This window comes from Lepidochelys kempii, chromosome 10, assembly GCF_965140285.1.
Source record: "Lepidochelys kempii isolate rLepKem1 chromosome 10, rLepKem1.hap1, whole genome shotgun sequence".
NCBI lineage: Eukaryota > Metazoa > Chordata > Testudines > Cheloniidae > Lepidochelys > Lepidochelys kempii.
The window spans coordinates 16841261-16864288 of NC_136389.1; the positions used below are offsets into that span (position 1 = coordinate 16841261).

General features: G+C 43.8%; 2 protein-coding genes across 2 annotated transcripts; one reads left to right on the forward strand and one right to left on the reverse strand.

Moving 5' to 3' along the window:
- Positions 1–1032: 1032 nt before the first annotated feature.
- On the reverse strand, positions 1033–6246 carry ANKS4B (ankyrin repeat and sterile alpha motif domain containing 4B). Its single transcript, XM_073362204.2, has 2 exons — positions 6014–6246; positions 1033–2141 (listed from the first exon to the last, which is right to left on the reverse strand). Exons 1-2 carry the CDS (start codon positions 6175–6177, stop codon positions 1055–1057), a joined length of 1251 nt encoding a protein of 416 aa, XP_073218305.1. The 5' UTR covers positions 6178–6246; the 3' UTR covers positions 1033–1054.
- Positions 6247–15032: 8786 nt separating this feature from the next.
- LOC140917867 (zona pellucida sperm-binding protein 2) lies at positions 15033–22792 on the forward strand. The gene is made up of 16 exons (XM_073361396.2): positions 15033–15112; positions 15189–15283; positions 15642–15803; positions 16390–16434; positions 16692–16856; positions 17349–17445; positions 17548–17729; positions 18851–18980; positions 20006–20187; positions 20263–20354; positions 20456–20580; positions 20983–21172; positions 21610–21745; positions 21825–21921; positions 22429–22518; positions 22630–22792. Exons 1-16 carry the CDS (start codon positions 15055–15057, stop codon positions 22767–22769), a joined length of 1986 nt encoding a protein of 661 aa, XP_073217497.2. The 5' UTR covers positions 15033–15054; the 3' UTR covers positions 22770–22792.
- The last annotated feature ends 236 nt before the right edge of the window (positions 22793–23028 follow it).

Consider the following 23028-nt stretch of genomic DNA (forward strand, 5'->3'; position numbering starts at 1 on the left):
ACAAATGCTAGCCAACTAAAAAACAAACCAACCTACATCTTCCTGTAATTAAAGGCCTTGTATCCATTATAGAACAATAACTTTTGCAACTAATGTGACAAGAAAGAGGAACAAACAACTCAAACTAAAGGTGGCTCTGTCAGAAGTTTCACTTTTTAAAAAAACTAAGGAACATCTCTTGAACAGTGAGAAAACATGAATGACAGGAATATGAAATTTATTGGCACAAAGAGTTCATTCATTCAGAACCTATTATAGAGTCAATGGGATACAGTCAAAATCAAGATCAATCACCCAGTTCTCAAATAGTGTCAGTGAAGACACCTTGCAGCAATCTATTCAGAGTCTGAAAATTGTCTTATTTTGTGGGACAGAAAATCAAAGATCTCTGGCTGTTGGAAATGCATTGTGGTTCATTGCTTATGGAGTGCAGTAACTGTCTGTCAGTAATATTTTAAACCATTAAGACTGTAAAAAGAAGATATGCCTAGCATGATCTTTAGGTGGGAAGGATTCAGCTCTGGAACTATTTCTTTTACCTAAAAATGTAAGAACATAAGAGTGGCCATACTGGGTCAGACCAAAGGTCCATCTAGCCTAGAATCCTGTCTTCCGACAGTGGCCAATGCCAGGTGCTTCAGAGGGAATGAACAGAACAGGTAATCATCAAATGATCCACGCCCTGTCACCCATTCCCAGTTTCTGGCAAACAGAGGCTATGGACACCATACCTGCTCATCCTGGCTAATAGTCATTGATGGACCTATCCTCCATGAACTTATCTAGTGCTTTTTTGAACCCTGTTATAGTCTTGGCCTTCACAACATCCTCTGGCCCTTTCTTTGTTACCTATCTGCATTCTCTTTCTTTTTGTCAGGAGCTAAAGGTCATCCATTCAAACTGATGTTCTCTATTGGTCCCATTGTGCATGGTTAATCAGCTGGAAACCTCTTTGTCTTTTCCTGTGGAAGATGCCTGAAAAGAACCATACATGGCTTTAAAATAGCAAAAGCATGATGAATTAATGCATAGTTATTGCAACAGGCACATTTATTTATAAGCGAGTATCTACAAGCTTTCCAGGTTTCTCCAGTGCCTGCTTTCTTCTATCTGCTGCACTGAGGACTTTCTTCCTTGGGCCCAGCTGTATTTGTATGCTCAGTAGGTCTTCATTGGAACATAGCATGAGGGCATCTAAATCAATCTTTTCTCTCATGAAGACAGGAACAAACTCATTCAGATTCTGTGATGCCAGAAATACCTCAAGAGGGGTGCTCTCTGCTTCATCGTCATCCCATCCAATTTCATCCTCATTCCAAGGGACATCAAAATCATTTTCAGTGTCTAGCTCACTTGCGCTCTCAGCCCTTTCATGCCGAAAAAGCTCAGTTGGCATTTTAAAACTTATTTCTTCTTTCTCTGAGAACATCTCTTCAGCATTTATCCCTGCAGCCAAATTCCGTCTAAACACAATATTGCCAAGACCTGGCCGTTTGAAAATGGACACATGCTCCTGCTCGCTATCATCTTCGGAAATATTTTTCCCTTTAAAGTAATTACATAATTCATCCTCATCTTTTTCACTGAATACATCCATCACGGTAGTTCGCCCAGCCCTGTCATCTTCTTGGCCATTGCTTTGTGCTTCCTGATCACCTGTGTTTTCATCTTTCTTTTTTGTCTTCATCCTGAAAGTGTCCTTCAGATTTCTGGGGAAAGAGCCCAATGTATTAGAAATAAAGAAATTGGACACCTTTGTTCTGGAGGCTGTCCCACTGGCAGAACTCACTGATCCATACTTTTCTTTGTTATAATTCCTGGTCATTTCATGTTGGTGTTTCTCTTGGCGCTTTTCACATTCTTTTATTTGTTTCTCTGCATTCCTCGGGGCCTGGGCTTTGAGTTTGGCCACTCTTTTGGGATTCATTACTTTCTGTTCGGTAGCAGCTTTGTCTAGGATTCTGACACATTCATGCTGGTCCCTGTTGGCAGCTGCATCCAGAGGAGTGCGCAGATCATTATCCAGGGCAAATATATTGGCACCGAAGTTAATCAAGAATGAGACACAGTGAATGTGACCATTAGAAGCCGCATGATGGAGAGGTGTGTTCCCCCAGATGTCGCACTTGTCAGGGTCACCGCTGAAAAGCAAAATAGGAGTAAGGTGTGCATGTCAAAACACAGCTCAAACATAGCACTCAACGCAGTGGGAATGAACTGTGATCCAGGGCCAAATTCAGCACTGCTGTAAGTGGATGCAGCTCTACTGCAGACAAGTGGGTGCAAATCCACTGTCTTTAATGGTGTTGCACCTGGTTAGTCCAGGGCTGAACATGGCTGGATGTGTGGCCTGAGCTCTAATCCCAGCCCTAACACCAACGCCCTCTATGGTGCTGGGCAAACTCTTAGGGCTAGAACATGATGTGGACTACAGGCCCACACAGGCATAAGAGCTCTCCTTTGTACCCTGGCTTGGGCTTCCCAGATCTTGACTCCAAGCCTTCCATGCTTGTTCACTAACCCCTTGAGCAGAGGGGTGGGGCGTGGGTGAGGGCATGCTGCACCTGCCAACAAGCCAGCTAGTATGACTGAGCTAACCCGTGGGTGTCATGCCTCGTGTTAACCAGCAACAAACTACCATCCCCCTCCCCAGCCTAGGAGAAGCTGGTCAGGAATGGTGTCTCAAATGGGCACTCAGAGAGTTTTACCATTGACTTCAATGGGAGTGGGATCAGACCCTAGATTCAGTGAAATCCTAGCCCCATTGAAGTCAATGGCAAAATTCTCATTGAATTCAATGGGACCAGGATTTTCACTCAAAATGTTTTTAAGAATTATTGCTGAGCATTTCCTTTTGAATGTAAAATGCAGGCACAATGGGCGGAGACTACTGTATTTGACTACCTCAAAAAATACTTACAGTGTCCATGGAAGTAACTTTTATGATAGTTAATCGGTAAATTATTAGGAACAAAGCCCTGACGCTACACATTTGTCTTCACTGCAATTAAATATAGTTCAGAGAGAAGCTATCATTTTTCTTCAGCTCCTTTGTTCTTCTTAAGCTGTTTTTGCCCCTGGGTTTTTAAAAGCAGAAACTCATTTGAAAATAAAATTGTCATGTCCATTCATTTTAATTTAAAGCCAGTGAGAAGTATAATTTCTCTCTTCCTCTTGCATTAATTTCACACAAACCTGATGTCTATAGATTAGAATAACTTGGAATCTTTTCTCTCATATTAGGCAGACTTAAATGATATTATCAGCAGCTCAAAAGATAACAATGTTGTGCATCTTTTTACCAGTGTGGTCACATTTTCCCACAGCTTTTAAAGTTCAGAGCATGATTCACCTAATGTGAATGAAAGAGATTGTATCATAACAAAATCTCCAGCAGGCATCAGTCTCTGGCATCAAATGTCACTGGAAGAGACGCTTTAAATGATTCACCTTTAATTCTAAGTTATTTATTCAGCCCCCATTACCCTGGTATCTGAGCACCTCACAACTTCTCCTGTATCCTCACAACCCTGTGACATAGGACAGTGCTACCACTCCCATTTTACAGCTAGGGAACTGGAGCACACAGAGACTAAATGACTTGCCCATTGTCCCAAGGGAAGTATCTAGTGAAGTACGGAATTAAACCCAATAAGGCGAGCATCTTACTAGACCATTCTTTCTCGCATTGTGATGTGTATTAAAAAGGTGGTTGCCTATGTCCATAATTTTAGCCATCGATCATTTGTAATTTTTTTCTCTTCTGATGTCTTCCATCCTAGCATCTCAAAACACTTTGCAAACTAGGTGCTGATTCTAACTCAAGTCAATGGGACAATGGAAAAAATTAGTCACGTGTTCATGAATTTGCCCTCTTTGGGCTCTCTTGTACTCTTGGGCACTAGGAAGCAGCGGGCCTGATAACTCAAAGGAAGCTGATTCTTCCAGTCACTGGGGCTGCAAATAGGAGGAAAGCTTTCTTGCTTTCTCCTCCACTTGTGCAGTACACAGAGGCCAGGCACAATCTGGCCCTTCATGACTGAGGGCAAGTGCAATGTAGATGACAATGGCTCATTATTACTGCGGTTTTGTTTTACATTAGTATGAATACGTTCCAAGCTTCAGAGCCTGGAAATCTGCAGCCATTCTGAGGAAAAACTTCCACTGTATGTGAGTGTCTTTGTCCAGAAACTGTAGAAAACTGCTCTGCTTTGAGGATAAGAGGATTTTATTAAAAATAATAGCTACCAAGAAAATGCCATCTGACTGGAACCTCTTTTTAAAACCTTCCAAAATTCAGCATCTCCCAGAGACCCAAACGGACATTTTTCAGACTAGAACAGTGTCTCTGTGAGTCACCGTGGACTACCTACAAAGTCAGAGAATCTCAGGTTAAAATGGGTGACGAGTTCCTGAAAACTGTAACTACTATTTGAGGCTCTAAATGGCAACAGCATCCCAAAGTTGTCATGTCTCAAGATGATTTGAATTAAAAGATATCAGATTAAAAATGAAGAGAGAAAACATTCTTGTGGAAGTTTGGATGCTCTGTGACACATGCCCTGACTTGTACGTCATAACACGAGACATTGGAACCTAGGAAAATATAATCTTATCTTCTTTTTCTCTGTTAGTTGCTCCTTCTCTTCTATCTTCTAAACATTGTGGGTCAAAAATTCAGCTGCTGTAAACTGATGTAGCTCTGCTGACTTCAGTAACTTCAGTAGAGCTATGTTGATATACCGCAGCTCAGGATCTATTTTTGCTTCTCTTAAGGTTATTGCAATGACCACACAGTTTATAGGTCTCCTTTATGGGTAATAAAATATTACTACTGCCACACCTAAGATCAGTGAGCAAAGAGGAACCTCGAGCTGTTACGCTTTACCATGCACAGAACTCATTTGCATTCTATAGCTTACGTTCTGTCTTTAAGAAAAAGACAAAACACATCTAAACAACTATTAATTTTTCATTGGTTTTCTGATCTTCCCTCTGGTTTATTGTACCTCATATGAAAGTACCTATTGATTTAATTTCCCTCCCATACTAGAAAGAACATTTGTTTCAATGGGACCCAGCACAGGAAAAAAAGGTATCCTCTAGTGAATCTTATTGCAGGATCAAAGCCTAAAAGACAGATTCAGAGGAAACAGAATACAGTGGGTAATCTAGAGGAGGGAGTGACTTTTTATGTTATTTTTCACTATTTGTACATTTAGGAATTAGCATTAGAAATATTACTGCTACCAAGTACCGAAGTAGAGAAAGCTCCTGGAGGTATACTCTATATTTAATTCCTTTTCAGTCTGCAAGAAGCCTAACTAAAACTCCAGTAACAGCTCTGAATGCTATCCAGGCATTATGGCTGTTTCTAATACTACAAACAGCAGAGAAATCATAATTTTGTGTTCAATCCTCTCTAACACCCAGTTCTGGCTTCCTTCTGAAAATCACCGTGAGGTTGTAGGTATTTACATTTACAAAATATCTGTATTTTGGAAACAAGTGGCATTAACATTTTGATAAAATGTATTGTTTGCTGCTGTGGACTTATCAAGGAGGCATTTCTCTGCTGAGCCAGTTTCTAAGGAATATTAAAACAAAGGGTGTGATCCCCACCACTGAAGTCAATGGCCAATCTCCTGTTGTCCTGAAGTGTTAATTGTGGAAACTGCTCCATGAAGGCAGCTCCCTGTAGCCCCATTGACGTCAATGGGGCTCAACTGGAATACAGGGGTCTGTTCACCTAGGGCAGTTTACAGGATTAGGGCCTAAGTCAGCGTAACTGAAATGAAGAAGCTACTGATACCAGCTATAAAACAAACTACAAATATTGGTTTAAATGTTAAGTCCCATTCCCACCACCACCACCATAACCCCAGCGTCACATCTAAGTCAATTAGAGAAGAAGGAATGATCTGTTTGCTCCACAATTTGCATTAATGGAGGCCAAATACTAGCTATAATTTTGTCCAGCAGGCTTTGGGAGACCAAGCTCTGCTATACTTACCCTCTCCTACATATGACTTCCACTGCCTCCAGGTACCCATGGTAAGCTGCCAGGAGGGTGGGTGTCATTCCGTCTTCATCTGAGGTATTGAGATCTTTTCTGGTGGCTTCTTTCAACAGGTCTAGGTTGCCATCCGCAGCTGCTTTGTGATACCTGGTTGACATTTCCAATAGCTCCCGGGTCCCCAAGGCTGTGTCTCTTGCTCTGAATTGCAGCTGAGATGCACAGCCGCACTTTCACTACCAGGATAGTTAGTTAATAATTACAAGCCGAGAAGTCAGCTTCAGCAGGCTAGAAATGAGAAGGCAAAGTTCATCCCCATAGAACTTGTCCAGATCTCTGCATAGTTAATGCAGCAGCTGTACAAATAGGTGTCTTGGTTTTCCAGAAGAATGACTGTGCCATTTGCCATTAACTCCAGTATTCTATATCTGAAAGGCATGTGGGTTTTGTTCATTTACCATGTGTCCCTACTCCCTTTTTTTAATACATATGGGGTGAAATTCTGACTACGCTGAAGTTATAGGAAACTTTGCCATTGACTTACATGGGGCCAGCCTTTCACCATTGGTGTTAAGATGAATCCTGATTTTGAGACGTGAAATACTGGAGGAAGAAGCATACCTTAGACTGGGCAGCATTTACCATTACCAGTGAAGCTGTTTACATTGAAGTCCCATCGTCTGTCACATAAGATGGAAATAAACCCAAGAATATGGCACTTTGCACCTATGTAGCCCATTTCATCCAAGGATCTTAAGGTGCTTCACAAATATTGATTAATGTAATAGGCATTGTTATCCCTATCTTACAGATGGATAAATGGAAGTATAGAGGCCCAGATGCTCAAATGTATTGAGGCACCTAACTCCCATTGATTTCAAGGGAAGTTAGAGCCTAAATACTTTTGGAATCTGGCCAAGAGCGTTTAAATTACTTGCTTAAGGTAACGTAGTGAGTTAATGCCAGAGCTGGAAATAGTACCCAGTAGTCCTGTATCGTAGGCCTCTTTTCTAATCACTACACAGCATTCCCTGCAATGTAATATATGGGCCTGACCCTGCAAACCCTTACTCCTATGAGTGGCCCCATTGATTTTAACAGGACTGCTTGTATGAGTAAGGGCTACCTGTGTGAGTAAAGACTTTCAGGATTGCACACTAATTCCAATTTGGAGATTCAAAATAGAAAGAGTAAACTTCCATTTTGAAGCAGAAGCTGAGGAGAAATTAAGGAAGATTGAGTAATAAAATGCCCCCTTATCATCTATCCTGGTCATGATCAACTTGCCATTTGACGTATTTTCTCCCCTTACTGTTTTCTATATTTAATTTGCATTTGACAGAACCCAATGCAATAATTAGGAACAACAGTATTTGAGCCTTTTACTATGTATTACGTTCCTAGGAAGAGTAGTGGTAGCAATTACAACCTGGCATTTTCGGTAAGTGAGGAGTCTAATTACTGACTGCAGTAAACCCTCATTTATTTCTCACAATGCATACCACATAATCCAGTGAGGTCTCTACACATGAGTTTTTTTTCAGATGCTGGTTAGGAGATCTTCAAGAGCTGAGTTTTTCATATGTTTTCCCATATGGAGAAAGAGAGTTGGACCAGACTGATCCTGGAAGGGCATGGTCCATCCCATCCTCTGGTGCCCCAGAAACCTTTCAGACTCTTCAGTAAGTGGCAACTTTGTGTGAATGTTTTACATCACTACCACCTATACAGTCATGCAGCAAAGTATTTACCGTGCTTCTTGCTCTGTTCCACAGGGCCAGAGAGGAACTGCAGTCTCCCTTTCTCAATATATTAGCACTTACTATATTCAGGTAGCTCAGGTCCTCACTCCCTTCCTGCATCTTCTTTTATACCTCTAGGCTGATGGCTAACTGATTCATCAGCCCTCCCAGCCTGATCAGCTAATGAACTGTATATCCCCAATCCGCCTTCTCTGGGAGAACTTATTGGTGCCTAAAAGATCAGCATGCTGGGTCACTGTTAGCTCCTAGCACTCTGCCACACACCTCCCTCCCTCGCTCGTTGAATGCTGAGGTTCCTTTTCCCTGGCACCTGCTCTTCTTTAGAGGTGCCACCAGGTACCTTTTTCCTGTGCTTGCCCCCAGGGTGGTTATCCTTCCTCCACCCACTGAGCTCACACTTTGTGGGTGGGAGATTTGCCCATAATTCTGTTTCAGATCACTGGTCTTCACACCAGGACCCCCTTACCCTTATTCATTTGGGGCAGGGCATGTCCTAGCCCTTCATCATCTCATTTCCCCTCATTCTCCTTGTCCTACCAATGTATCTTGGGGTTCCTCCTATCAAGACCCTGGTAGTGAACATTCTCTAGACAGCCCATCGTCCTCCAATACTTTCAGGTTTCCTTTCCTCTGATGCCTGCTTGGCCAGTTCTTTCTTTTCTCCACTTTCTCCTCAGGAATGTTCATTCCTCTCTTTCATCCCCGGTTTTGTATCCCGTCATCTAGGGGTCTCTGGCTCCCCTACTTCGCGCCCTTTCTCTATGTTCTATGGCAGCTCATTTCCCTTCTTTCATGGGCCCTGGATGCCTACTTTCTTACTAAAGGGGAAGGGAGTCCAGTCCATCCCTAACAGTACTGGATGAAGACACCTATCCACACCACCAACCCCTTTTCCATCTGACCTTTCCCTAGATCTCCCGGGGTATCTCAGCCATTGTCAGTGTAGTTAAGCACTGGAATAAATTGCCTTGGGAGGTTGTGGAATCTCCATCACTGGAGATTTGTAAGAGCAGGTTAGACAAACACCTGTCAGGGATGGTCTAGATAATACTTAGTCCTGCCATGAGTGCAGGGGACTGGACTAGATGACCTCTTGAGGTCCCTTCCAGTTCTTTGATTGTATGATCCTAGGCTTACTGGATCATTAATAGATAAAAAGAGCCAGCAGTATCCAGTGAAGAAAAAAAATTGACCCATCTCAAGAAATGTTGATGCCAAACATTAAAATTACATACCGTGTCATACATGACCTATGGCTTCATACAGCTATGGTTTGCCTTTTCCATATTTAGCTCAGAAGCAGGGGAAGCAGTAAACACAACCACTGGCAAATGAAATAAATTTATATAAAGTATCTGGTGAGAAAACTATTGCTGGTGATGATGTTATTTGCCCATGGAGATTGAGACAGGGGCTGCCCATGCAAGTGGAATTGTGTTCTGAGCTAGGGCTGGATGAACCTTGCAGTGCCCTGATCCAGGTATACAGTAAGTGCATGGTATGAGAGATGAGACACTGTCTAGTGGGCTTGAATTTTAAATTGTTAGCTGTATCCCTTAGTTGCCTTAAAACTAGGGAGTTACAAAATAATATTTTCTATATGGCTCTCCAAAATTATTGGTTTCTATTATAAAGACAAATTTATTGGCTCCTGTAGCACAACACACTGATTTCTGAGTACTCTTAATTTCTCAAAATGAAAAAACCCACTTTTGTTTAGAATGTTAATCCTTCCGATGAAACAGGTTTTTTGTTGAAAATTTTAATTGGAGGCAAAGCAAAACCTACTTCAAAAAGAAAGAAACTACAGGACTTCACAAGCCTTATATTTACTTATGTCACAGAAACAGGCAGCACAAAAAAATCAAACAAAAACTTCATTTAGTTCTAAAACCTCGGTGTTTGGTAGTCTTTATTTTTGTCGTCTTTCTAAAAACTTCAGCTTAAAATGTAATAAATGATTCAGGGTCAAATGAGCTGATTTCTTTCAGCCTGCATGGAGATTTTTCTTCTTAGAGGAGAGTTCAAAACTGTGAACTTTTTAAGGCCCCTGAAGGGTTAGAATGAAGCTTTTCTTTTTGTGCTGAAAGGAAGTTCCAAACCATTCCACTTCAAATTGAAATGTCTTACCAGGCTCAGGAGAAACTCTGCTGCTGTTGTACGTGCCATTGTAAACTAATGGATTATTTAACTAGCAGTTTTTATCTGTGATTGGATTTCTCAAGATCCATGATTATTGTTCTCCTATTTTCTTCCAAGGTCAGGATATAAATAAAATATAGGCTGATAGACACACTGTTCGGATTTTAAAAACCAATTGTTAGTAATTTTATTCACAACGGTTCCAGACAATTCAGAGCCCTGTTTTTCTTTATGCCCAAGAGAAAGATAGAGCTGTTGTGCCATCTGTTTTGCATGAGCTATTATCCAGCACACCATTTCCTGACTGTACCTTTTGTGAATGGTAACTGCAGTATGGTAAAGCTAATAGGAGGGGGAAGCAAGTGTGTCCCCTCTGCTTGTCTAATGAAATACACTGCTGCTAATAGGCTCGGAGATGAATGAATCCAGTCACACTGGGTAATTGCGGCTACATGATTTGACGACGACAACAGCAACTGCTAACAACAGCAAGGCTCAGTTGTCCAGTCCTTGTACAAGCAAAACTCCCACTGCAGTCCTAAATGAACTCTTTAACAGTACCTGGGTCAGTCGTCTCCCCCATATCTCCCCTTTGGGCTCCCAGTGAGGGGTTTGAGAGCATAGAGCAGGAGAATGTGGACATGTGGACCAACGCCCCCTCCTGCAATGATCTCCACTTAAGTGAAGTCAGTGGGGCTCTGTGCAGGCACAGGGGTCTGCTTGTGCACAGCTTATTGCAGGATTGTGGGAGCTGATGCCAGCTCTCACAAAGCCCCACCTATTTTCTACCCATCCATCCTCCTGATACTCACAAGAGCATATGTAGGGGCATTTGTAGGGCCAGAGGGAATGGAGGAGTGTGATCTCACTTAGGCTTATCTTCCTTCTAACCAACAATGTTCTTTCCTGCTGTTAGTGCTTAGGAGCAGATGGACATGATCTGTTCTTTTGCTTTTTGCACTCCTGAATGTCAACCCCACTCAGCAGATTCATTTTTCTCCCTGATAACTTCAGTAGCGCAAACAGCACTGAATAGAAAGAGAATGTTGCCTTTCTTGCCATCTGAAATTCTTGCCTCCTATTAATGTCTGACATAAACTGACACTCAACGCTCACAGAAAACTGTGCCCATGCTCAGAGGAGCTGAGTTTTCCTGAATTGCTAATTCACTGCCTCAGTGAGTTCAGGTGTTCAGGGCTAGCCTTGGACAATAACATTTTCTTCCAAAGTCAGAAAATCAAAGAGAAAAAGACAAAAGCTGAAGCATGGGAGATGTGCCAGTCTTCCGCAATGGAAGTGATATTATTCATCAGATAATAACAGTGCTTAGATACTGCAGGGATCAACGCTATAGAAGACCCTAAAATAGATGGCAAATATTTCTATAGTTTAATTCCTGAATTAATTATTTTTTCTACTGCACTAAGAACCTAATTATTCTTTCATGTTTCTACAATCCTAGTGGGTTGAATTTAATTTCCTGAGATGAGGAACAGTGGTTGTTTTCTGTAGTTTAAGTAGCACATTTTAAATTCAGAAATATAATAAAGCAACTATTTATTATCTTAGCATATTGTTGGTTAATCACCTTCTAAAAACTCATAAGCTAAAAGACTGAGACAATAAGCTTCTGGTGCTGCAGGTCCCTCTATGTTATGTTTCTTTCCTTCTATCCTTCTTATACATTGACTGGTCCATCCCTGCCCTAAGCTAACATGAGCTTTCTATTCTGTTTATAACCTGCTGCTACATATCCAGAAGCCACTCAGATCTGATAAGATCCCTAGGTTGTGAAATGTAGAAGCAAAAGGAAGGCATGTCCCTCCGTTAAAGGATGAGGATCATCTCCACCACCTCTTCCTGTTGTTTTTCCCCAAACTACCTGCACTGCCTTTGTCTTACCCAGATTGAGCTTCAACCAGCTAGCTTTCCTCCTAGCCCCGTCTCTCCACTGACTTCCAGGGACTTTGAGTCAGGCCCTGGGGAATCAAGTGAGTGCAACAGTGTACAATTTGGCCCTAAACTGGAAATATCAGGTATATAATTCAGAGACAAGGTGGCAAATCTCTCTCAACTTTTGTGACTTACTGTTTCAGGGATTTCAAAAAAGTGTACTTCTTACCAAAAATGGGCCAAATGCTAGTCCCACTGATGTCAATAGCATGTTCCCATTTACTTTATTGCTACTAAGATTAGCCAGTATCTGATCTAATCTATTTTAGGATTTTGGATAGTACCTATTGCCATAATAGGTAGTGAGTAATCTAGGCACCATATATTCTGCGTTGCCTTTCCATGCCCACTTGACATAGTGGTGTGTGACAGTGTTAACTCTGAATTTCCCATTATTTCATATAGACAATGATTACCTTAAAGGAACAGGTTTCAGAGTAGCAGCCATGTTAGTCCGTATTCGCAAAAAGAAAAGGAGTACTTGTGGCACCTTAGAGACTAACAAATTTATTTGAGTAGAAGCTTTTGTGAGCTACAGCTCACTTCATCGGATGCATTCAGTGGAAAATACAGTGGGGAGATCTATATACATAGAGAACATGAAACAATGGGTGTTACCATACACACTGTAACGAGAAAAGAAAAGGAGTACTTGTGGCACCTTAGAGACCTTTTCTTTTTGCGAATACAGACTAACAGGGCTACTACTCTGAAAACTGTAACGATAGTGATCACTTAAGGTGAGCTATTACCAGCAGGAGAGCGGGGTGGAGAAACCTTTTGTAGCGATAATCAAGGTGGGCCATTTCCAGCTGTTGACAAGAAAGTCTGAGGAACAGTGGGGGGTGGGGGTGGGGAATAAACATGGGGAAATAGTTTTACTTTGTGTAATGACCCATCCACTCCCTGTCAAATAACATAGGTTCCCAAACTAGCTACAGTATCACCGTCTGCTGGTGCTATAGCAGCTTGGCTATGCAGAACACTGGTGACAAGCAAACACACTGCCAGCTGCCTGCCACCATTTATTATCCTAGCGCCCAACGCTTTGGTCCCCATCAGCATCTGGGACTCCAGTTCTTTTCTTCCTTTTCAAGCTGTTGTTCCTACCCATAATGCCGTTATCAGCGGGTGAGGGCGTGCCAAATGTGGCTGCAGATTACAAGTCCCTAAGAGCAACTCTGAGTATGAATATATAAACTGCAGAAAGAAAGATACGTAGATGTCTAAAGTTACTTAGACCTTGAACAAAACTACTGCACAATTCCCCCATGCACCAATTTAACATCCCACTCACTAATTACCATCTCTAATCTTAAAATTTTCTACAGTTCCTACAAGGAATCTTTCCATTTTCTGATCTCTGAGAAGTCAATCACTTTTAAAAATAGGATTCTCTGCATTTTTCTACAAGTTCGGTGAATTCAAGAACATCAGTAAAGCTGAAAGATAAAATAAATAACTCAGAGAGGTTTATAGAAATAAGATGGCAATCAATATTGGTCTAGTGATCAGTGCAGGTAACTAGATAGCAGGACTCCTCTGGATCCTCTCTGGAGCTCTGCCACTTACTTGTGCCTCAATCCCTCCAGTAAAGTCAATGGCAAAAAAACAAAAAGCCACTAACTTCAATGAGAACAGGATTAGCCTCCACACAGTCCATTTAAGAAGAAGAATAGGTGTGTGGTTAAGGCCCTAGTCCAGGAATCACAACCGCCAGATTCAAGATCTCGTGCCTCCTGTGTAACCTTAGCCCTAATCACTCTGTAATATAGATCCCTGTCTTATAGATGCGGGTAATAATCTGAACTTTCTCCCACCCTTCTTCTGTGCTCTCTATTTAGATTGCAAACTCTTCATGCCAGGGACTGGCTCTCACTCCATTCATACAGCACCTAGCACAATGGGGGTCGGGTGGGGTGTCGAGATGCTATCATAAAGCAAGCACTCATTAATAAGTGGCTTTGGGCAAATCTCTTTGTGTCCCACTTTTCTCCATCAATAGAATGGCATTTAACAAAGTATTTCTAGGCCTTTCCATCATACAGATTAATACTGACGACAACCATTCCTCTATTTCCCTGAGGGTTGGGAGGATTCATTCACATTGGTAACAGTTATGGCAAACTAGATATTGGGCAAACTGTCCCTCCTCAACAGAACTACCCTGGCAATGAAGATTTCCTGAGCGGGGGCTACTGAGGATAGTTCCCAAGCGTTGGGTAACCTACAAACCCCACGGCTGAGCACAAGGCTGTTTTAGTGGGCAGAAGAGCCCAGCAATGCCAAGTATTCTCCTTGGTAAGGGACAAAGGGCTAGGGGAACTTAAGGCTGCCACACAAAGTGTTTGTCTGTTTCTAGCTCGTCAGCTATATTGCCCCATCTTCCAGCGGAGGAGGAAAGGCAGTGGAAGAGCAGGGTGAAAGGAAAAATGGATACCAAAAATCATCTTAAAAGTGAAGGGAAACAGAAAATTGTGCAAAGGGGCATAAAATCCCCTTAAAGGAGGAGCTTTGTCCCTAAGCCGCCCCCTCCTCACTGATTGCAGCACAGAACAGGGCCAGGTGCAAACCATCAGCCTTAGAGTCAGCTGCTAGCAGGTGTTGAGGAAGCATCCCAGGTGTTTTCTAAGAGCTGCTGGTGTGCTGGGGCTGCAGCCCCTCCTATATAATCCCTGTAGCTGAGTAGGAGGTGAGTTTTTGGTGTTTTCATGTGGGTGGCTTGACTCTGAGCCATGAGGTTGCCTGTATTACAGCTAGGCTGGTCCTTTTACAGCATGTGGTAAGTGGGTGGGTTGTGTATAGGGAGGGTTCTGTTTGCTGTGCTGGCTTCTGAGCATCTTCTCTCTTGTTTGCAGGCTGCTTCTTTTACTTGGTTGCCTTATAGTGCCCTTGACAGCTGGTGTTACTAGTTCCATGGCTCTAGACTTCCCAGGTAACCAGGGCATTCACCTGATCATGGTTGGAGGGGGGGCAGGGGTGGACTTGTCTTGAGGCTGATAGGATAGTTTTACTGACCCTGGGGTGTGTTCCTGGGGTGACTCTCCTCTCCATTTGCTGGAGTGAGTGGGTTTTAGCATACTAACAGCCTGTATGCTGTCTCCTATTCTGTGTTGCAAGGAGTTGATATCAGACTGCTCACTTCCTCTTGTAGGGACGGTGTCTTGTCACACTGACAAAATGTTGATTGGGTTTCCCAGAGAGCTTGGAAGCAACTTCTGGCAGGTCCATGTAGTTGGTATGTATTGCTGCATGTTTAGCTAGGTTCTCAAGGCAACTTCTAGCAGCATAGCTGACCAGCTTACTCTTTCTAGATGGAAGTGGTGAAGAGATTGTAGACTGTGACTACATGGTGGATCATGAGAGGCTGACTGTAACTGCTCTGTATGTGAACTGCACCAGACTAGAGGTAAAACCGTCCCTCTGCTTTGGGAACATGCTCACTTGACAGAGGCTCCAAAGTGACTCCTCCTAAGTGACCCAACTGCAGTGTTGGGTCATGTAATGTACCATTTCTCTTTCCTGGAAGACTCCTTCTCCCCAGAGCACCCACTGAGGTGGTGCTTCCATGTAATAATGACTAATCAAATGGCTCCCAAAAATCAAATTCCTTCCTTTGAGTAACCCTGCCTCTTCTATAGACAGCAAATTCTCAACTTGAACATGTGGCCTCTGAGGGTTGGCTCTAATTGCTGATCTGAGGCAACATCTAGTAATGTAAAACTGTGCCACTGTCTTATTCTGACCAATGTGTTCTCTTGCTATAGCATGGCCAACACCAGCTGAGACTAGAGCTGCTGGTGCTCAACAAAACCATTGCAAGGGACAAGAATGTAACCTACAGTATTGGCTGTGATTCTCTTCAAGCAGATGAAGTCGTCCCTACTATTTTTACAGGAGCTACAAACTGTACTAAAGACTTCATGGCAGTAAGTGGGGCAGTTTGACAATCCCTTGGAAAGGGAACTGCTCTCAGCTGTAGAGAGGAGTCTGACACCTCAATGGCCTCTCGGTCAAATCTTGAAGATGTGTCTGTCGACTCTCTTTGGGTGGTGGGAGTAAGGAAATAAGACTGATTAGCAGGAGGATAGTGGATTTTCCCCTTCCTGATCTCTGGGAAGACTCAGATTAAAGACTAGCCATTCTTATTTGTAAAAACTCTAGCTAGTTACCTTTACCTCCTCCTTTGTGTACTTCTAAGGGCTTCCCTGGCTAGGCTTGGCACAGCTTACTGAATTATGTAGACCCCTCTATTGGCTAATGGTCAGTAGCTGTCAACAGGTGCTCTAAACTACAGGGGGAGAACAGCATTTGCTGCTTCCCCACCTTGTTCCTCTAGAAACAAGCCAGGCCTCTAGCCACTGCAGCACGCTTCCTCAGAAGACTCCCCGAAAGCTTCCATTCCTCTAATGGGTTAGAGGCTCCTTGTTCCATTCACCAAGGAAAGCTTGCTTGGTATCCTCTTCTCTTTGAACAGTGTGCTTTGAAGTCAGCTGCTGTCCTGTTCTCTTTCAGGTTGTATTTCCAAGACTCCTTCCCAGTTTTGCTGATGAACATATGGTATGAAAAATGGGTCAAAATGGGGGCTGGGTGGGCAAAGTAACATGCCTCTAAAGTAGAACTGCTGCATGTAGAAACTGCCAGTTTGGTGATGCTTGCTAAAGTAGCAAACTGGACCCTTCAGTATCTCTCTTGTGTTGGTTAGCCAAGCTGCCACTCACAGCAGTCTTAACACTTCTTAAAGATAAGAACAATAACCCCCTTGCTTGGTAATGGAAAAACCTTATGCTTGACTGACCAGAAGTCTCAAATTGCAGACTACAGAATCTCAGATGGCCTGGATACTGTCCATAGATGATGGAACACGAACACACAGGCTAAGCCTTAGGCAAGCCATGCAGCAAGGGTATACATTCCTAGCTGACAGCAACAACCTAATCTTCCAGGTTTCTTTTGGTGCAACTGGAGTCGCCTCTTACAAGGTAGGTGCACAAGACTGTCTCGAGGCTGAAAGGCAAAACTTGCCATCGGCAAACGATGGTGTCTATAAATAGAACCGTGAGAAGCCTCAGACTTCTGAGGCTCACTAGTCTGAGCTATTGGGGCAGTCTGATTAGTCTGACTCTACATGCAGTCCATGAGGGCATCTGGAAATGGGAGTGTGTGAGAGCTTCAGCTTGACTTCTGGCTATGAATCCAGGTGGTGCATGAGGGCCTAGAATGGAGCTTGTACACCCTTCCCAAAACTCCTGTGTGTAGGAGTTATGTGAAATGGCTAGGGTGTAATTCCAGTGGTTTTCTGCCTTCCCAACAATTTAAATGGCTAACGTGCCCTGCAAGACTTCTCATAACTTCTGAAGTCTCTTCAGAACTACAGCCTGGCTTACTGAATCCTAATAGGCTTCTTTTATACCTGGCACTGGGAACTGCACTCTGAATAACCTGCTGTTCTCAACCGTATCTATCCTCTGCAGCAAGACAACCAGATGCTATATACTGTGGCACTCAAGCTTTCATATGGGCCTCCTGACCAGCGGCTAACTGTAGAATCAAGAATGATCTGTGCACCAGGTAAAACTTCCCCTCTTCACAGAGGAAGCTGGTCCCTCCTCTGACCCGAGAGGGACTTGGACCTTAAAATGTCTCTGGACACTAACAGAGCTATTCTTGCAGGCCCAGCAACCTGTAACTCCACACACATGACTGTTGCCATCCCAGCTTTCCCAGGGATCCTCTCTGCTGTGAGTATAGACAACAGAAACATTCCCATGACCCAACTCCAAGCAAATGGAATTGCTCTGGACACAAGAAGGGGCGTGAAGCTGCACATCAACAAAAGAATCCTGAAGTCCAGAGTAAGCTCCCTACAAACTAGTATCTGACTCCATTTAGGAATGGTCATAATTGTAAGTGAAATGCAAACCAAAGATGCAATAGAAAGGGCTGATCTACAAAATCAGATTTGCTGTCCTACCAGCAGAGTCTGTTCCAAGCCATAGGACTGGACTAGACTGTAGGTATCTGTACCTTCGGCAGCCGTTGTTTGGCTGCCATCTGATTTCTTTTCCCTCAACTCTCACAACCAGCAATGTCCAAATCTTCAGAGTAATGGTCATATAAACCACTAACTTTTTTCAGGCACTAATCTGATCTCCATTACTGCAATACAAGCCCCCTCTCTATAGCCCTTTCCAAATGTGCGGTTTTTTAAATACTTCCTTGCTTAACATTCAAGCTATGTTTCCTGACAACAAACTACCCCTTGCTACTGCACTGGACTTGAGCTACTTGTTCTGGACCTTCTCTTGTCTTGGTAACATGACACTAGCTCTGCCATTCGCAGCCTGGACAGGCAACTTGTCTACTACTCCCACAATACTCCCGGCTGGCAGTTATCCCTGGAATGATCTGTAAGGCTATTGCTCTTCTCAAGAAATTAGAATACCCCCATGGATAGTGAGGAGTTTGGTCAATATACCTAGATAGAGATGGTATTCCGTTTCCTGTAGATTGTGCTGCTTATGTGAGATCTCTGGGTCGGGGATGACTGAGAATAAAACCTAGCCTGCTGTATTCTAACGCTTACAAATGAGTTAAAGTTGTGAGAACCCAGGCTGCTGTACTACTTAGTCTGGTTCTGCAGAGCCAAATATATATACTTAAAGGATTGACTGAGCTTTGGACAAGGTCTAAATATCTTTCCTAAAGATGACACTCTAAATCAGTTATGGATGTAAAATTTACAAATTTCTACTTCTAAACCAGCCTACTCAATCTCCTGGAGTAAGAAATAGCTAATCAAAGCAAAATATTTCTGGCTAGATTGGTCCAGTCTAAATGAGTGTCTGATCTTGGGAAAAGGCTACCTTTGGCATTGTCCTCTTACCAGCAAACATAAATAACTAAAATTACCATTACAGACTTCCAGCTGCCTTAAATAACAACAAATGTTGTGGCCTGCCTCCCTCTCTTCCAGCTGTACAAGGAGAGCTGCTTAGGACTTCAGTCATACATAGCATCTCTCAGGCTAACTTTCAACTTCCATGGAGAAATGGTGTCAATGGTCACTTACCCAGAGTGTCCCTGTGATCAACATGCACCAATAGGTAAGACCACATGTACTTCTGTCAACTCATTCTGTGCTGGTTCAGCTATCCCAGAAGTACTGGCCTACAAATGAGACTTCATCATGCTCAGCATGAAATACTGAAGCTGGCTGTCATCCACCTCCGTACAGGAGAACATGAGTGGACCTCAAACTGCAGCGCACAGCCCAAGATTCATTGGGTGAACATATGGCTAAAGTGTTGATATATTTGATGTAAACTCTTAATAGCTGGCAAGCAAAACTTGCAATGTAGGGTGGTTCTCAGCAACTAATGGGCTCCACTATAAAGATGCCAAGTCACACTAATTAAATCTAAAATGGATGCCCCTTCCTAGCTGGTGGGGTGTCTCAGGCCTATGTATCTGATTACATACTTGGATATTCTGGACATCCACTCCTTGGAAGTGGAAGGGAGTCGTCGGTGTCTGATCATCAAAGTGCATTTGTGTTCACTGTAAAATGAACTGCTTTCCTCCTCCTTCTCCCTCCGCTCTTGCACGCCCCTGCCCGCAAGGTGGCAGGTAGGCAGCCCCACATACAACTGAACATCTCATAAGCTTTTTCCCATAGTTCCTGGCTCCCCAGCAGCTGCTAGCTCTCTTCTGCAGAAAAGAATTCACCAGCTGTCCCCCAACCTACAGTGCCACTAATCTTGACCTGGAGCCATACCACTTCTCCTGCCTGGCCTGCCCTAAACAACTCCTAATGGAATGTTTCCAGCCTAGTCTCAGGTTTTGGTTCCCCCTCATCTAAGCCATAGAGCACTGCTTGCCAGCAGCTCTGGGTCCTTGAGCCTCCTGGCATGAGCTGTTCCAGGATCCTTGCCCTCCAGGTCATGCAATACAAACTGGAGAAACTACAATCCAGTAGGCTCAGGACAACTTCTCCTCCTAGGGTAGTTAGGGCCCCTGTACACACAGCCCAGAATACTCTAGTCCCTCACTGAACTGAGGCAGGAGCTGCCATAGCCCCATGTCCAGGAGTCCCCTAGAGCAACCCATCCCAATTCCTTGAATGTTTCAGCTGCTGTGTGCACTCGGGATGGCTACATGGACTTTGAAGTACAGAGTGACAGGACAAAACCAGCCCTAGACTTGGATACCATCAGGCTAAGAGATCCTACATGCAAACCAGTCTTCAAGTCTCCCTCAAATGACATGGTTCGGTTTCACGTCCCACTGAACAGGTGTGGGACAAGGCAGAGGGTAAGTGTCAGGACAGTGACTGCAAAAGGCGCTCATGTGGCAGGGCAGTCACTAAGACTCCTGTATCCCCTGTAGTTTGAAGGCGAGAGGACAACTTATGAGAACGAAGTGCGTGCCTTGTGGGCAGATCAACCGCCACGCAGGATTTCTAGGGACAGTGAATTCAGGTCAGTCCACAACTCTGCTGGTGACAGCCCATCGCAACACTAAGCAAAGTGACTGACTGCAAATTGCCAGCTAAGCTGATGCTGCACATTCTGTCTTTCAGGCTGACCGTAGTGTGCACCTACAAAAGTGGTGACGCGTCCCTGAGCGTAAGGATAAGCAGTCTCCCTCCTCCAGTTTCTTCAATAAACCAGGGTCCTCTCTCCTTGATCCTGCTGATCTATCCAGGTAAAGCTTGCATCTAGCTGCAAATTGTGTGCAGGGCAGAAATGAGTGATTCCCTCCATAGTCAAAGGAGCTCTTCAGTCCCTACTATCCAGAGCAGTAGACCCAGAGACCTTTTGATATCCAGGGGTGGCATGATTCCATCACTGGTGGTCTGTGACGTAGACCTGGTAGGCTAGGTTTTAATAGAGCCTCTTGCTATGGGGGAATCCAGTAGGGATGTTGGGTTTAGGAGGCTTTTTCTCTCCCTGTGCAAGGAGTTCAACTAAAGCACTCACAAGCTGTGTCCTTCTATGCATCTACAGTACCAGACTTCTTACTTAGCTGGCTGCTTCATCTCTCTAGATTGAGATTCCTACCTATTGCGAACTGGGCTGTCAACTCTGCCGTCCTTGGTTTTTTCAGATGACTCCTACATGCAGCCCTACAGTGACGACCAGTACCCTATTGTGAAATATCTGCGGCAACCAATCTTCTTGGAAGTGCAAGTTCTGAACCGCAATGACCCCAACATCCGACTGGTACTGGATGACTGTTGGGCAACAACCTCGCAAGATCCAAGCTCTCTGCCCCGGTGGAACATTGTTGTGGATGGGTAGGTATATTCCAACTCCTGTAGGAACATAGGTGAGGCTGGTCTGTTCAAGTGTTTCCCTGAAGTGCTATGCAAAGGCTTGTTGGAGCTGTGAGCGCATGTTCCTCACACAGATGTAGGTGCAAAGGGTTGCGGTCTGGCTATGATCTGACCACAAAGTGGAGGTCGCTCTAGCCTTAGGTCAAGCTAGACATTTGAGAGTGCACATGCTCAAGGACTAAAATGTGTAAATGCCAACTGTCACTCTAATGGCTCACAACTGAGTGACTCAAAACCTCAATGAATTGCTGTCCTAATGCAGGCTTCCAAGCTATGGCAGATCTCTAGGAAACAGTATTGAGGGTCTCTTGGGTAATGGACTAAATATTAAACTTGAATGTTAATGATGCAAACCTTCCAAGACTCTCTTCTTGCCTGATTTCAACTCTGACCTCTAGGTGTGACTATGAACTAGATAACTACAGAACTGCATTTCATCCAGTGGGCCTAGCAGTCAGCTATCCCAACTATCGCCAGAGATTTGAAGTGAAGACCTTTGCCTTTGTAGCGGGTGACAAGGCTCTCACTAGCCTAGTAAGTGCAGTCCCTCTAGCTCTAGCTAAAGGCTCGGGCTTCCTGTGCTCCAAATGTCTCTCCCTTATCTTTGCTCTAGGTGTACTTCCACTGCAGTGCTCTTCTCTGTGACAGACTTCATCCAGACTCCCCTCTGTGTTCAACACGATGTCCTCCCTCAGCCAGAAACAAACGAGGTAGGATTTAATCACTGCTGGCAACTAGAATGTCACGTAAACATGCCGTCCTACCACAGCAGAATAATGTAGGTGTGAAAGGGAACTTGCTAGGTCTTCTAGTCAGTCTCCTGCACTCAACCAGGACTAAGTACTATCTAGCCCGCTCTACTTTTTGTTAACAACCACCAGTGACCAATTCTGCAAACCATCTAGGTAACTTTGCTCCAGTGCCTACCTACCCTTGCAGTTAGACATTAGGAGAGAAACCTTTCCTAACCTAAACAGCCCTTGCTGTGATTGAAGCCCCTGATTGATCCAGCACTGTAATCAGTGGGAAGTCTTCAAGCATGTCAAAGTAAGGTACCGCTCAGTTGTCTTTTCTGGACTAAACCCACTTTCCACCTTCTTGTAGGCCATGTTTTCTAGACCTTGAAGCATTCCTGTTGATATTCCAGTTAGCTTGCTATGTTTGTGGATTTCCAGACTCCAGTTAGTCAGAATTATGTGTTGACTAATCTCTTGCAGATGTTGTTGTGATGCAAGCAGAGAACTCCGGTGTAGCAAGCTTACCTGGTCCTGTTAGCTTTGTAGCAGATGAATGGCCTTCAACCCAAGGTATGGAACAAATACCCTCTCCTTGACCTAACTGAGGCATGTTGTTGCCAATCCAAGTTATGGCATAATCTGGCCACTGACTTGTGGTTCACCCTTTTTTCCTCCCTACAGAAGAAACTCCCCTGAGAGAAGGAGCATGGACCACTGTAGTAGCAGCAGCTACTGTGGTCCTTGGCCTGATGGTCGCTGCACTGGTGTCAGTGGCTCTCTTTAAAAATCTGAAGAGGACAAAAGCTGTAATGGGAAAGTGATACGCTAAATGACCTGTGACAAAATAAACTGCTGGATGCACTAGTTCATGGTAGACTCTCTCTCCTTTATTTCGGAAGTGGCCCCTTCTAGTTTCCAATAGAAGCCAGAGAGACTTGGCTCCTCTCTAAAGCCCGGACAAACCAACCAGCCAGTCCCATGGTACAAAATGTTAACTCAATAGTAACTGTACTAGCCTCACAACTGTCCTATTCCATTGTTTAATTGTCGTAAGTACCTATTCTACTACACAGCTGCTCC